The sequence below is a fragment of the Staurois parvus genome, unplaced genomic scaffold, assembly GCF_062004578.1.
Source record: "Staurois parvus isolate SC_StPar_1 unplaced genomic scaffold, SC_StPar_1.0 ptg000715l, whole genome shotgun sequence".
NCBI classification, from domain to species: domain Eukaryota; kingdom Metazoa; phylum Chordata; class Amphibia; order Anura; family Ranidae; genus Staurois; species Staurois parvus.
The window spans coordinates 1,655,493-1,670,997 of NW_028318511.1; the positions used below are offsets into that span (position 1 = coordinate 1,655,493).

Genomic DNA, 15,505 nt, shown 5'->3' on the forward strand with positions numbered 1-15,505 from the left:
CTTATAAAATCACTGAAATTTAACCTCTTTGCGCCAGCCACACGCAAATGTACAGCCTCCCGGCGTCTGGGCCTTGACGCCGAGCGGCCGCACATTTGCGTGCAATTAAGAAAAACATATGTGCTGAGAGCGCGCTCCCAGCACACATGTCCAGTACTCACGGAAAGGTCCCGATCTCCTCTTTCGATCGGGACCTTTCCCAATCATGTCACCGCCGTGACAACGAATCACGGCGGTCACATGACCCTAAAACCCCGCCTCCCGGATTCCGAAACCCTTAAAGGGCCGGGAGGCGCCGGCGCCAACGGGTTAAAAACTTATGCACACAGGACATTTTTGCAGCCACTTTTAGGGTTGTCAGGTTTTTTTTTTTTTTTTTACTGCTTGTAAACGGGCCTTCCATGTTATCCTATGTGTCCATGCACACATAGACTCTTAGGAGCTTTTAGTGGCAGGAGCGTTTACAGGCAGGAAAAACCCCAGGGCCAGTGTGTCCAGGAGCAGCAGCATTTTGGCAGAAAAAACTTGACGCGTGTAAACACACCAAAACGCATGATATTCCTAGACACATTTAGCACTTGAGTGATAATTAATTTCAATGGCCAGAATAAATCATTATTCTGACCAATGAAATGAGTTAATGCCCAAGCGCTTGACGTCTGTAAACGTGCCTACACACTTGTAAAAGGTGCTGTCAGGAGGATGGCTTCTAGAAGAGTTTTTTTTTTTTAACATCCTGTGTGCATGAGGACTAAAAAAGAAAAACTATATTTGAATTTACTTGAAAAAGCAAAGAATTTGGTGAAAGGTGCTGCACCCAAATGCAGCAAATTAATAATTTACTGATCTGACGGTGATTAACTGAAAGCCTGTCATGAGAGAAACACAAGGGCAACCTTATTTCTTCATCGTCCATTAAGGGAGACAGGAATTCAAAACCAGTCAGTTTATACTGCCTCCTACAGGAGGTTGGGTCACTGACAAACAGAAAGATACAAGCAAACCTTTGTATAAGCCCTTCTCTGGCACAACATGCTAGCACTAGCTAGAACATTTTTTGCTAGTGTTGCTGTAGGTTGGACTCTGTTGAAAACATCTTTTTGACATTTTTTCCTTGGTGGATTTACCAGTGATATTTTTTCAAGTTTTCAATCAATCATTGCTGCTTGAGCTGGTTTCTACATACCAGCTATCAGTTTAGCAAATTCTCAGCAATAGCTTTAGAAGTTGCACTTGGATTGAATGATTGCAGGGCTAGACTGGCATGTTACCGTTGGGACATGGGACCTGCTTTGTGGTGCTTTCCAGAACCTTATATCCTGTGTTAGTTACCACAGAGTGTTTTCTGGGTTCAGAACTGTGGAACAATCACAGGAACCTGTCTCTGAAGCAGGGGCGGACTGACCATTTGGAAACTCGGGCACTGCCCGAGGGCCGGGGGTCAGTAGGGGGCCCCATGAGATGCCCCTGGTACCTTTTTCATAGGTTTTTTTGAGTTTGGGCAAGGACACAGGGGTCCCATGATCCCCTATGGCCTGGGAGCCCCATGAGTTGTCAGTCCGCCCCTGCTCTGAAGACTCAGTGAGTAAGGCCAGTCAGGCTGAAGCACTGGGAGCTACTCTACTACTGCACCTTTGGGTACATTTTCAAATTTCCCATCACTGCTAGGTTTACTGTGGTAAGGGTTAAGGCTGAGGCACTGAGTAGTGACTTTCTTCTACTAGGCCAGTGTTTCTCAACTCCAGTCCTCATGGACCCCCAACAGGTCATATTTTCAGGATTTCCCTCAGATGAAACAGCTGTGGTAATTACTAAGGCAGTGAAACTGATCAAATCACCTGTGCAAAATAATGGAAATCCTGAAAACATGACCTGTTGGGGGTCCATGAGGACTGGAGCTGAGAAACACTGTACTAGGCTGAGTGTTGAGCATGTGCACTCCGCACCCTCTTTCCTATTCAGTCTAGAGGAAGCACGACCCTGCTTCTGCTTTTAAAACACCACATGAACCATCCAGTTTCCGGTCTCCTTTCACTGACCACATACAGTGACTTGGTCAACTCCAGGCACCTTAAAACTCGTCAACACCAGCTGCCTGGATTTGTGAGTACTGAGGCCTTGCCTCAGACTGGGCCTAGTTGCTTTCTGCTATGAGGCACATGTCTTCTCAAGTGCACAAAGAGGACAGTCTCGCTGTTATAGGTGATCTCAACTCATACTGTCTAAGTGGTTCTGAGAGAGTTTACCCAGTATCCTTAGATGGAACTGACAACTGCAAACTAGAACGTGGGACCTGGCAGTCCCCTTGACTTTCAAGGGCTTTACCTCATCCAGCCTTGATTTGGACATTGGTCTTTCAGATGCCTCTGAAATGCAGATGTCCCCAAATTCGTTTGGGCCTGTTGCCCACACCTAGGTTGTACTGCCTTTGCATATCGCAACTTTTTCTGAACTCATCTTTTCCTCAATGGACAAAATAAGATTTTGTAGTTACCTCAAAATGTTTTCCTATTGGGGGACATAAGTGTTTGTTCCTATGAACGGCTTGCTTACAAAACAGGCATGCTGGATAGAGGAGGGATTATATTTGGACTGGCTTGCAACTTCTTCTGTTTGCCTTTGTCCCAACCTTCTATTGTCAGGAGTAGAAGCCACATTTTTCTGAATCCTATTGTCAATCAATGGACTTGAAAAATAAGATACAGTAAGTACAAAATTCATATTTATAAGATTACAGACACAGCCCCCTTCCTAGACCTACTTCACACTGACTGTGCTTTCACATTGCGTTGAATGCAAACAGTTTACAGTACTGCAGGGATCAAGCATGCATTTTCCAGGATATGGACACTAATTTGCAGCACATGCACTCAGATTGCAGGGTCCTACCAACCTACCTGTTTATGTCACTTGCTTTGGTCAGCCAGAAACTCCACTGATTCAGTCCAACATCAACTTCTTGTTAGGTCAACAGGACAATGCAATAATGCAGTAACGTTTTTGCGTGTGCATACTACAAAAACCCTGTAGGACAGAAATGACCTTTTAATAAGATAGGCAGCACTGGTCCTTCTACCACACACCTAACTGGTAAAAGTGGCAGTAGAGAAAAAAATTAGTTTCTGTGGGAGATTTGGCACCCTCAGCATAACAATCCATTTTTATGGAATCTTTCTATTAGTAGAAACCCACAGGACCCACTCACCTCTATATCTCTTTCTAGAAAGCAAACAGACAAGTGGTAAACATGTCCAACCTGATTACTTAAAGTGATTGTAAACCCATTTTTTTATGTTTAAATAACAAACATATCATACTTGCAATGGTTTGCACAGAGCAGCTCCAATCCTCCTCTTATCGGGTCACCAGGCCGGTACATCTGGCTCCTCCGCCCGTCAAGTGCCCACCATAGCCAGCTGCTTGCTATGGGGGCACTTGTGCGAGCTCACTCTTAAACCGGCTCTATGTCCATAGAGACACAGGGCAAAGTTCGGCCCCGCCCCCTGCTTCCTCTTCCCTATGGCTCCCACTGATGTCTCTGAACCTATGAGAAGGGAGAGAGCCTCTGCTCTTGTGCACAGCAGTGGATTGAAATTGGGCTCTGGTAAGTATAAACGGGGGCTGGAGAGCTGCAGTCAGAAGGTAATTTTACCTTTAACCACTCACCTACAGGGCACTTATACCCCCTTCCTGCCCAGGCCAATTTTCATCTTTCAGCGCTGTCGCACTTTGAATGACAATTGTGCGGTCATGCAATACTGTACCCATATGAAATTTTTAGCATTTTTTTTAGATAGATATAGCTTTCTTTTGGTGGTATTTAATCACTTCTGGGTTTTTTATTTTTTTGCTAAACAAACCAAAAACCACTGAAAATTTTGAAAAACAAAACGTTTTTTCTTAGATTTTGTTATAAAATTTTGTAAATAAGTGATTTTTCTCCTTCACTAAAGCCAACAAATGGTGAAGCGCTAGGCAAATATGAATATCCAAAGTGCAATATTAATATATATCAAACTATAATAAAAATTGATACTGTGCTAAAAATCTAAATACATATATTCGTTAAAACCTGTGCAATGTGAAATACATAAATAATTTAAATTAACCACTTGAGCTCCTGAGGATTTACCCCCCTTAATGACCAGGCCTCTTTTTGCTACTTGGCGCTGCACTAATTCAACTGATAATTGCACGGTCATGCAATGCTACACCCAAACGAAATTTAAGTCCTTTTTTTCACACAAATAGAGCTTTCTTTTGGTGTAATTTGATCACCTGTGCGCTTTTTATTTTTCACGCTATAAACAAAAAAACGCCAAACATTTTGAAGAAAAACAATATTTTTTATTTTCAGCTATAAAAAATATATAGTAAACTCAAAGTTGGTTATAAATTTAGGCCAAAATGTATTCTGCTACATGTTTTTGGTAAAAAAAATCCCAATAAGTGTATATTGATTGCTTTGTGTGGAAGTTATAGCGTCTACAAACTATGGTATAAATACTGCAATTTACGCCATTTTTCTGCTATACAGCGCTGCGCTAGTTTAACGGACAATTGCGCGGTCATGCAATATGGTACATAAATGAACATGATTTACATCCTTTTTTTCCCCACAAATTGAGCTTTCTTTCGGTGGTATTTGATCGCCTGTGCGGTTTTTATTTTTTGCGCTATAAAAGTATAAGTGCAAATGATGAATGTAACCGATGTAACAAAAAGTGCTTCACTTCTTCATTCCAAAATATGTGCTCTTGGTGACACTCTAAAGCAGTGGTTCTTAACCTTGTTGGAGGTACTGAACCCCACCAGTTTCATATGCGCATTCACCGAACCCTTCTTAATTGGAAAAATAAAATATGATTTTTAAAATTCAAAACATAGGTATATATTTATACATAGGTGCACAAAATGAACAAAACCGTTAAGAACAAAGAACAAAACCATTAAAACATGATTTTCACACAAAAACAAAAACATAATAATGAATATTTACTGCACGAATCATATGATTCGGGTGTGGGTCTTCACCTCTGCCGAACCCGCGAGACTGACTCACTGAACCCCTGGGGTTCGATCGAACCCAGGTTAAGAACCACTGTTTTATAGTAATTCATCCCCCATAGTAATTCATCCCCCATATAGTAATTCATCCCCCATAGTAATTCATCCCCCCTATAGTAATTCATCCCCCATATAGTAATTCATCCCCCATATAGTAATTCATCCCCCATAGTAATTCATCCCCCATATAGTAATTCATCCCCCATAGTAATTCATCCCCCATATAGTAATTCATCCCCCATATAGTAATTCATCCCCCATAGTAATTCACCCCCCATATAGTAATTCATCTCCCATATAGTAATTCATCCCCCATAGTAATTCATCCCCCATAGTAATTCATCCCCCCATATAGTAATTCATCCCCCATAGTAATTCATCCCCCATATAGTAATTCATCCCCCATATAGTAATTCATCCCCCATAGTAATTCATCCCTCATAGTAATTCATCCCCCATATAGTAATTCATCCCCCATAGTAATTCATCCCTCATAGTAATTCATCCCCCATATAGTAATTCATCCCCCATATAGTAATTCATCCCCCATAGTAAAGACAATTACCGGCTCTCCTCTCCCCTCGAGCTCTCAGCGTGACAGCTCGTGAGGAGAGAAATGCTGATAACCAGCATTTCCCTATTTACATGTGATCAGCTGTGCTTGGACACAGCAAGCTCTGCTGACTTCCAGCATCCAACCATGCTAAAGCAAAAATGCTAAAAATGCTATTTTTAATTTTCCCTGCGTGTGATTCGGTATTATTTGTAAAGTGAAGATTTACCTCATTTACTAAGCTATGGAGTAACTGCACTTTGCAAAGTGCGCAGTCTGTTTGCCTTTAGTAAACCAACCCCTTAGTGTCTATGCACATTTGTTACGATCATCTATCCGCGGTCCACTAAATTTATTGTTACACAACAATGCAAAAATTGTTCATGTCATGACATTATGCATCCGTGTTTGGGTAGTGTTACAGCTAGATAGCAAATATTTTAATGCTACAGGTAATAAATAAATAATATATTTTTGTAGTAGGGCATGCCTTTGAGTAATTGTTGAAATGGTTTTTGATATATATTTATATAAACGTTGCTATGCTAAAATCTATGTGACGATACAGTCAGCTTTTACCTCCTGTGCTATGATCTCAATTTAATATTTATTTGTACTTGATCCGTGTCTGATATGTTTGCTTTGCCTGTTACGAGTTTGTTCCTGTGACCAGAGAACATGATATTAACCCAGTGTAAACAGTGCTGGGCTTAGCAACGGCCTGATCTGAGCCAGCACTTCCCTAGGGAAAGTTTTGCAGTTGAGAGTAGAATAAAAGTTACTCACAGCAGCGACAGTGTGGCTTTAAGCACACACTTCGTTAGTTCATAATTTAGTATTTTTATTTCCTGCTCTATAATATAGTTTATTAAAAAATCAAAAATTTATTTTAAGAACAATTTGATTTAGTGGCTAAAAATAAAACTGGAAAAATGTAAATGAGAAAATGATTTGATGGTCATAACAGCCACTCAGTTTGTAATTAATGAAAGATGAAAATTGGCTGCCACTCCATGTTTGTGTTCCTCTACTCTTCCCCAGTTTTTTTTAATTTAATAAAGCAGTGTATTCAACAGTAAATGTTCACTGTCACTCTAGAGTTCAGCAGTAAATGTTCACCAGTCACTCTAGAGTTCAGCAGTAAATGCTCACCAGTCACTCTAGAGTTCAGCAGTAAATGCTCACCAGTCACTCTAGAGTTCAGCAGTAAATGTTCACCAGTCACTCTAGAGTTCAGCAGTAAGTGCTCACCAGTCACTCTAGAGTTCAGCAGTAAATGTTCACCAGTCACTCTAGAGTTCAGCAGTAAGTGCTCACCAGTCACTCTAGAGTTCAGCAGTAAGGCTAGGTTCACATCTGTGCGAGTGGTGCCGCTGCGGATAAGCACAAAAATCCATGCAGCCGCACCACCCACACAAAGAAATGCGGACCCGCGGGCGGGTGCTATTAGTTCTAATGGCCCGCGGCCCGCACTGGAAAATGCAACTGTACTGGGAAACTCGGTTCCCGTGTGGGCTACGTTTTCTAAAGAAGTGCAGGGACTTCTTCTCTGCTTGTCACAGGACACGGAAGTCCATTCAAATGAATGGGCTCTCATGCCCATGCAAAACGCGGCCCGCACAGCCGCATATATGTGAACCAGGGCTAAATGTTCACCAGTCACTCTAGAATTCAGCAGTAAATGCTCACCAGTCACTCTAGAGATCAGCAGTAAATGCTCACCAGTCACTCTAGAGATCAGCAGTAAATGATCACCAGTCACTCTAGAGTTTAGCAGTAAATGTTCACCAGTCACTCCAGAGTTCAGCAGTAAATGCCCACCGGTCACTCTAGAGTTCAGCAGTAAATGTTTTCCAGTCATTTGGAGGGGGGGTGCTTTTTGATAATTTTTATTGTTATCACAGGGAATGTTAGACTCTAGATCTCTCCTCTGTCCATAAAGCATCTTATGCTCTCCCAATTAATAAAATGGTGCTGTTAATATCCCTCAAAATGGAAATGATGAAATGCACCGTGCGACCTAATCGTCGGGGCTTCCCCCAACAGCTGGTAAATACCCATCTTAGAAAGGGGGAGAAAGCCTGCTTGAGAAATGAGGAATTGCTCAAAGTGAAGAGGAAGGACAAATGGAATGTTTTCATCCTGTTTTCCATTCACGCAGACATGACCATCTAAATTGCCACAGCAGCTGGTGTTGTTGAGAAGCCCCTCTGTGTCCACGACTATAACCTTAACATGTGAGGGGTGGACTTTAACGACCAGATGATGAATCCGTACTTAGTTTCCCGAAAAGCCAGACGCTGGTACAAAAAAGTGTCTTTTTATTTATTTTAATAAGCTCTATATAATGCTTTTGTGCTTTACAAAGCAACTGGATGAAGTGGTTCCTTCCTAAAATTCCAGGAAGAGATCATTACGGCCTTTTTGTATCCAGAAGGTGCTATGGCCCAAACCCCCAACCCAGATGCAGTGATCTGGCTGCATGAGAGGCATTTTCCGATGCCATTCCTGGTACCCCAACCTAAAGGACACCCCAATAAAGATGTGTCTGTAGCAGACATGGAATTAGGCATGACACCTGCTTTTTTTTTTCCCTCCTGTCCTGGCAAATCTGGTCTCTGCCTCAAGGACTGCTTTCATCTCTACCCTACACTAGTGGAGTATTAGTATACGGTACAGCATACCATAGTTCAGGGCACATATTTTCACAGGGTCTTGAAATATGTTAGGTAGTCAGGAAACTGGCTATCGCATTTTGAGAGACCATACAATCTCGTTAAGTTCAAGTTAAAAAAAAGTTAAAAAACCATAAAAAATGAAAAGTACAAGTACAAAAAAAATAAAAAAATTTAAAAACCAAAAATAGTTGTAGTTTTTTTTGTTGCTGTCGAGTTACTGTTCTGCTGTTATAATTTTACTGTTTTATTGTTACTGTTAACCATTGCTGTTTTCTTTGCAGGAATGCCATTCAGCTGCAGCACCAACCTTTTTATTCTGACAGCAACAGGAACTTGCTCTCAGAATATACATAAGTCAGTGTATGCAGTACTGTTGGATGAAATTTTTCATCCGCAGTTAAAAAAGAGCATATATGCCGAAGCATGGAGGCCTGGGGTGGCCAGTGGGTGGATGACCCCTGTGCTTCGGCATATATATTTTATAATATTTTTGGCACATGTTTAAAAAAAAATAAACGTTAAAAAAATGTTCTCCCTGCAGGTTTAAGTCATAAGGTACTAGTATGCACCACATACTAGTTCATTATGCAGGGGCGTATCTACTGTGAGGCAAACAAGGCGTTTGCCTAGGGCAGCAATTTATAAGGGGGCGGCACCACCACCCGGAAGAAGGGACCTTGTGAGCAGCGGCAGACAGAGCCATGCAGGGCAGCGATCAAAGGGGTACCTTTGGTACTCTTTCAGTGGCCTGGACAGGAGGATCGATGTGGGGGAGGGCAGTTGCAGAGCAATGGTCCTGTACCTCTCCCTACAGCAGCTGACAAGCCAGGACCAGGGGACAGCCTGGAGCAGAGAGAGAAGAGCCTGGAGGAGGTGAGCTGTGCTGTGTTCTGTGGGATCTCCCTGCCTCCATCCCTACACTGACAGATGATATGGGGCTGCACACACCTCCCCCCCCCTCCTTCCTGCTGCCCGGAGATCAGCAGCCCTTGGTGCAGGTGTCTGTGTGCAGCCCCATACGATCTGAGAAACGAAGAGAGGGAAGAGAGAGAGGGAAGAGATAGAGAGAATAGAGAGAGAGGGGGAAGAGAGAGGGGGAGGAGAGGGAAGAGAGAGAGAGGGAAAAGAGAGAGAGAGGGAAGAGAGGGGGAGAGGGAGGGGAGAGAGGGGGGAAGAGAGAGATAGGGAAGAGAGGGGGGGGGGGCTAGAGAGAGAGAGAGAGAGGGAAGAGAGAGAGGGGATAGAGAGGGAAGAGAGAGAGAGAGGGAGGGACGAGAGAGAGAGAGAGGGGGGAGAATAGAGAGAGAGGGAAGAGAGAGAGAGATAATAGAGACATAGTGTCAGGAATGGACTCAGCACTGGTGGTGGGACTCACCTGCCGTGTAGGCAGCAGTACCAGGGCTGACCAGCGGGTGCTCTCAGCAGCCAGAAGCTCACTCCTGCAATCAGCCAACACCTGGGGCTGATTGCAGGAGGTGTATTTAAGGAATGGTCAGACCTGCAGTCAGGACCTTGGTGATGTTTCCCATGAGCCCCTGTACCTGGTATCCTGTGTTCCTGCCTATCTGCTGACCCTGCTTTGATCCTGACCTCTGCTGACCGTCTTCTGTTGAACCCCTGGCTTGCCTGACCATCCTTCTGCCTGATCCTCTGTACCGCACTGCCCGTGAGTTACTGAACCCGGCTTGTGACCCTGACTATTCTCTGCCTGCTCCTCCGGTACCTCACTGCCCGCACGTTGCTGACCTGGCCTGCCTGACTACGCCTGACGCTACCCAGACGATCCATCCCGCACGGATCCAGTCACTACTGTCCAAACCTGACAGCCCCTTCACATCAGGCTTTCCCCCGGTACATACCCTCGGCGGACCCCTCTACCACAGGTGGGTGCACTCGGGGGCCTCAACCTGGTCTCAGTCCTGCTCCAAGTCGATCCCCACCATCAGGGGCTCTGGTGAAAAGGCAGACTGGGGCTTAGACTCCGCACCCTGTGGAATCCTGTTCTGTGGGTCACTAGAGATCCCGCCAGGCGGTGCCTGGCCCGCCTGACCATTCCACCTCTCCAGCCCTGACTACGCCTGTGTTCCTGAAGGCTGCTACTTCCCTGTGTCAGTCCACACATTTCTGGTCTCACCCGGATCTCTGACACATAGGGAAGAGAGAGAGAGAAGAGAATAGAGAGAGGGGAGAGAGAGAATAGAGAGAGATGGGAGAAAGAGAATAGAGAGAGAGGGAAGAGAGGGGAGGGGAGGCAAGAGAGTGAGGGGGGGAAGAGAATAGAGAGAGAGATAGGGAAGAGAGAGAGGGGGGAGAGGCAAAAGAGAGAGGGAAGAGAGAGGAGGAGAGAGGCAAGAAAGAGAGAGAGGGGAAAAAGAATAGAGAGAGGGGTGAGAGGGGAGAGAGAGAAAGAGGAAGGAATAGAGAGAGGGAAGAGAGAGGGACGAGAGAGAGGAGAGAGGGAAGAGAGAGAGGGAAGATAGAATAGAGAGAGAGGGAAGAGAGAGAGAGCGAAGAGAGGGGGGAGAGAATAGAGAGAGAGGGAAGAGAGAGAGGGGGGGAGAGAATAGAGAGAGAGGGAAGAGAGCGAGAATAGAGAGAGGGAAAAGAGAGAGGGAGAATAGAGAGGGGGGAAGAGAGAGGGAGAATAGAGAGAGGGGGGAGAGAAGAGAGAGAAAGGGGGGGGGGTAAAGAGAGAGGGAAGAGAGAGAGAATATAGAAAGGGGGAAGAGAGAGAGGGAAGAGAGAGGAAAGAGAGAGCAAGAGGGAAGATAATAGAGAGAGAGAGGGAAGAGAGAGATGGAGGGAAGAGAGAATAGAGAGAGAGAATAGAGAGAGGGAAATAGAGAGAGAGAGAGAGAGAGAGAGAGAAGAGAGAGGGAAGAGAGATAGAGAGGAAAGAGAATAGAGAGAGAGGGAAGAGAGAGGGAGAATAGAGAAAGAGGGAAGAGAAAGAGAAGAGAGAGGGGCAAGAGAATAGAGAGAGGGAATAGAGAGATAGGGAAGAGAGGGGGGGTGAGAGAGAGGGGAAAGAGAATAGAGAGAGAAGGGAGAGAGGCGAGAGAGAGACGAGAGAGAGAGGAAAGAGAATAGAGAGGGGGGAGAGAGAGGGGAAGAGAGAGAGTGAGGAGAGAGAGAAAAGGGAAAGAGGAGAGAGAGGGGGGGAGAATAGAGAGGGAGAGAAGAGAGAGAATAGAGAGGGAGGGAAGAGAGAGAGGGAGAATAGAGAGAGAGGGAAGAGAGAGGGAGAGAAGAGAGAGAGGGGGGAAGAGAATAGAGAGAGAGAAGAGCGAGAGATAGATAGATAGATAGATAGATAGAGAGGGGGGGAAGAGAGAGATAATAGAGAAATAGGGAAGAGAGAGGAAAGAGAGAGTGAGAGGGAAGAGAATAGAGAGAGAGGGAAGAGAGAGAATAGAGAGAGGGGCGAGAGAATAGAGAGATAGAGAATAGAGAGAGGGAAAAAGAGAGAGGGGGGTGAAGGGAGAGAGGGAAGATAATTGAGGTAGAGGGAAGAGAGAGGGGGAATAGAGAAAGAGGGATGAGAGACAGAGAGGGAGGGGGGACGAGAGAGAGAGGGAAGAGAGAGAAAATAGAGAGAGAGGGAAGAGAGAGTGAGAGGGAGAGAGAATAGAGAGAGAGAGCGGAGAGAGAGAATAGAGAGGGAAAGAGAGAGGGGGAGAGAGAGAGAGGGGGGCAAGACTAGAGAGAGGTGAGAGAGAGGGAAGAGAATAGAGAGAGGGAAGAGAGAGAGAATAAAGAGAGGAGAGAGGGGGAGAGAGAGGGTGAAGAGAGAGAGGGGGTGAAGGGAGAGATGGAAGATAATTGAGAGAGAGGGAAGAGAGAGGGGGAATAGAGAAAGGGAAGAGAGACAGAGGGGGGGGGGGAGAGAGGGGGAAGAGAGAGAAAATATAGAGAGAGGGAAGAGAGAGCGAGAGGGAAGAGAATAGAGAGAGAGAGGGAAGAGAGAGAGAGAATAGAGAGAGAGAGAGAGAGCGGAGAGAGAGAATAGAGAGGGAAAGAGAGAGGGGGAGAGAGGGGCGAGAATAGAGAGAGGTGTGAGAGAGGGAAGAGAATAGAGAGAGGGAAGAGAGAGAGAATAAAGAGAGGGGAGAGAGAGGGTGAAGAGAGAGAGGGAAGAGAATAGAAAGAGAAGAGAGGGAAGAGAGAGAGAGGGGAGAGAGAGAGGGAAGGGAGAGAGAGAATAGAGAGAGAGGGAAAAGAGAGAGAGGAGGGAGGGAAGAGAGAGGGAGGGAAGAGACAGAGGGGGAAGAGAGATGGAAGAGAGAGGGGGGGGAAGAGAGAGAAGAGGGAAGAGAGAGAGAGGGGGAAGAGAGAGAAGGGGGAAGAGAGAGAGAGAGGGGGGAAGAGAGAGGGGGAAGAGAGAGAGGGAAGAGAGAGAGAAGGAAGCGAGAGGGGAGAGAGAGAGAGGGAGAGAGAAGAGAAAGAGAGAGAAAGACAATCATATATACATACACACACTTATTGACTCGCTCGATCTCTCATGGGGGGGGGGGCGCAAAATTTTTGTGTTGCCCAGGGCAGCAGAAAATCTAAATACACCACTGTCATTATGATTGATATACTTACCAATGGAGACCTCGAGCGCTGGGCTGTCACAGCTCTCCCCGGTCCCTGGAGCTACCATGTTCACCTGGACTTCCTTCTGTGTTCCGAATCTTCAGCCACTTGAATGGGCGGGCTGAGTTGCATGTGTGCCTCATATCGCATTACCGCTGACAGGTGGGATGGGGCATTTATGACAAAACAGACCTCCGGGGTGTCTTCTGTTTTAAAAACCCTGCCTGTCACAATTTGTTTTGCTTGAATTTACTAACACTTTAACACTCAATGCTGAGAAATACAGGCAGGAATTTATCCATCATGTCATGCCATCGGGGAGGTGTGTGATTGGCCCCATATTTATTCTGCATCAGGACAACCACCCCAAACATACAGCCAATGTCATTAGGAACTATCTTGAGTGTAAAGAAGAACAAGGAGTCCTGAAAATGATGGTCTGGCCCCCACAGAGCCCTAATCTCAACATCATGGAGTCTATCTGAGATGATATGAAGAGACAGAGGGATCTGAGGCAACCTACATCCACAGAAGATCTGTGGTTAGTTCTCCAAGATGTTTAGAACAACCTGCCTGCTGAGTTCCTTACAAAACTGTGTGCAAGTTGCCTACAAAAATTAATGCTGTTTTGAAGGCAAAAGGTGGTCGCACCAAATATTGATTTGATTTGGTTTTCTCTTCTGTTCATTTACTTTTTTATACCTATTTTTTAATTGATAAAAATAAACTATTAACACTTCTATTTCTGAGAGCATTCTTAATTTACATTTTTTTCACACCTGCCTAAAACTTTGGCACAGTACTGTATCTGAGGAGTATAGAGTTCTTTGGGGATAAAGCATAGTTTCAATTATTTTATTCTTCAGTTGATGGAAGTCAGTATGGAAATTTGTAGAAAGGAGGAGGAAAACAGTAGTCATGAGTCTTGCTACAGCATACATTGGAGAGGTTGTTAATAATCTGCTAGATATGAAGATATTGTAGCAGTAGCTTCATGCAATGGGTTTCCATGGTCGAGCAGCTGCATCCAAGCCTTACATCACCAAGTGCAATGCAAAGCGTTGGATGCAGTGGTGGACTCTAGAGCAGTAGAGAGGTGTTCTCTGGAGTGACGAATCACACTTGGCAAACCGATGGACGTGTTTGGGTTTGGCGGTTGCCAGGAGAACGGTACTTGCCTGACTACATTGTGCCAAGTGTAAAGTTTGGTGGAGGGGGTTATGGTGTGGGGTTATTTTTCAGGAGTTGGGCTTGATACCTTTGTTCCAGTGAGGGGATCTCTTAAGGCGTCAGCATACCAAGACATTTTGGACTATTTCATGCTTCAACTTTGTGGGAACAGTTTGGGGATGTCCCCTTTCCTGTTCCAACATGACTATGCACCAGTGCACAAAGCAAGGCCCATAAAGACATGTCCTGACCTTAATCCAATAGAACACTTTTGGGATGAATTAGAGTGGAGATTGTGAGCCAAACCCTCTCGTCCAACATCAGTGCCTGACCGCACAAATGCACGTCTGGAAGAATGGTCAAACATTCCAATAGACACACTCCTAAACCTTGTGGACAGCTTTCCCAGAAGAGTTGAAGCTGTTATAGCTGCAAAGGGTATCAATATTGAACCATACGGACTAAGACTGGGATGCCATTAAAGTTCTTGTGCATGTTTTGGCAATATAGTGTATATATATTAACATGAGTCTCTAACCCTCAAGGTGCTTACAATCTAAGGTCCCTAACTCATATTCCTACATATTAGGGCCAATTTAGACAGGAGCCAAATAACCTACCAGCATGTCTTAGGGGTGTGGGAGGAAACCAGAGTACCCAGAGGAAACCCACACAAGCACAGGGAGAACATGCAAACTCCAGGCAGGTAGTGTCAAACTTCTAAGGAAGTGTCAATATATTTCAGTGGTTTAAAAGGCTCCCTTCATAAGGGCATAAGACCTTTAGCTGAAGGGAACCTGCATGCAACCTGAAGGTGAATTCCTTAGAAATACACTGCTCAAAACAATTAAAGGAACACTTTGAAAATACATCAAATCTCAATGGGAAAAATATCATGCTGGATATCTATACTGATATGTACTGGGTAATGTGTTAGGAGCATAAGTATGCCCCACCATTTGATGGAACTGAAAATTATCAACCTACAGAGGATTGAATTCAAAGACACCTTGAAAATCAAAGTAAAAAATGGTGCAGCAGGCTAGTCCATTTTGCTGAAATTTCATTGCAGCAACTCAAAATGGTACTCAGTATTTGTATGGCCCCCACATGCTTGTATGCATGCTTGACAATGTCAGGGCATGCTCCTGATGAAACGACAGATGGTGTCCTGGGGTATTTGCTCACAGATCTGAACCAGGGCATCAATGAGATCCTGGACAGTCTGAGGTGCAACCTGGCATTGTCAGATGAACCGAAACATGATATCCCAGAGGTGTTCTATTGGATTTAGGTCAGACAAGTGTGGGGGACATTCAATGGTATCAATTCCTTCATCCTCCAGGAACTGCCTGCATGCTCTCGCCATTGTCATGCACCAGGAGGAACACAGGACCCACTGTACTAGCGTAGGGTCTGACAATGGGTCCAAGGATTTCATCCAGTGACCTAATGGCAG

General features: G+C 44.9%; 1 protein-coding gene across 1 annotated transcript in view; it reads left to right on the forward strand.

Annotated features, from left to right (window-relative positions):
- Positions 1 to 6,699: 6,699 nt before the first annotated feature.
- Positions 6,700 to 15,505, forward strand: part of LOC149445612 (uncharacterized) — a 119,837-nt gene continuing 111,031 nt past the window's right edge. Inside the window, exon 1 of the mRNA XM_089653499.1 lies at positions 6,700 to 6,925. Coding sequence (XP_089509625.1) covers positions 6,700 to 6,925 — 226 coding nt within the window. The remainder of the gene's footprint in view (positions 6,926 to 15,505) is intronic.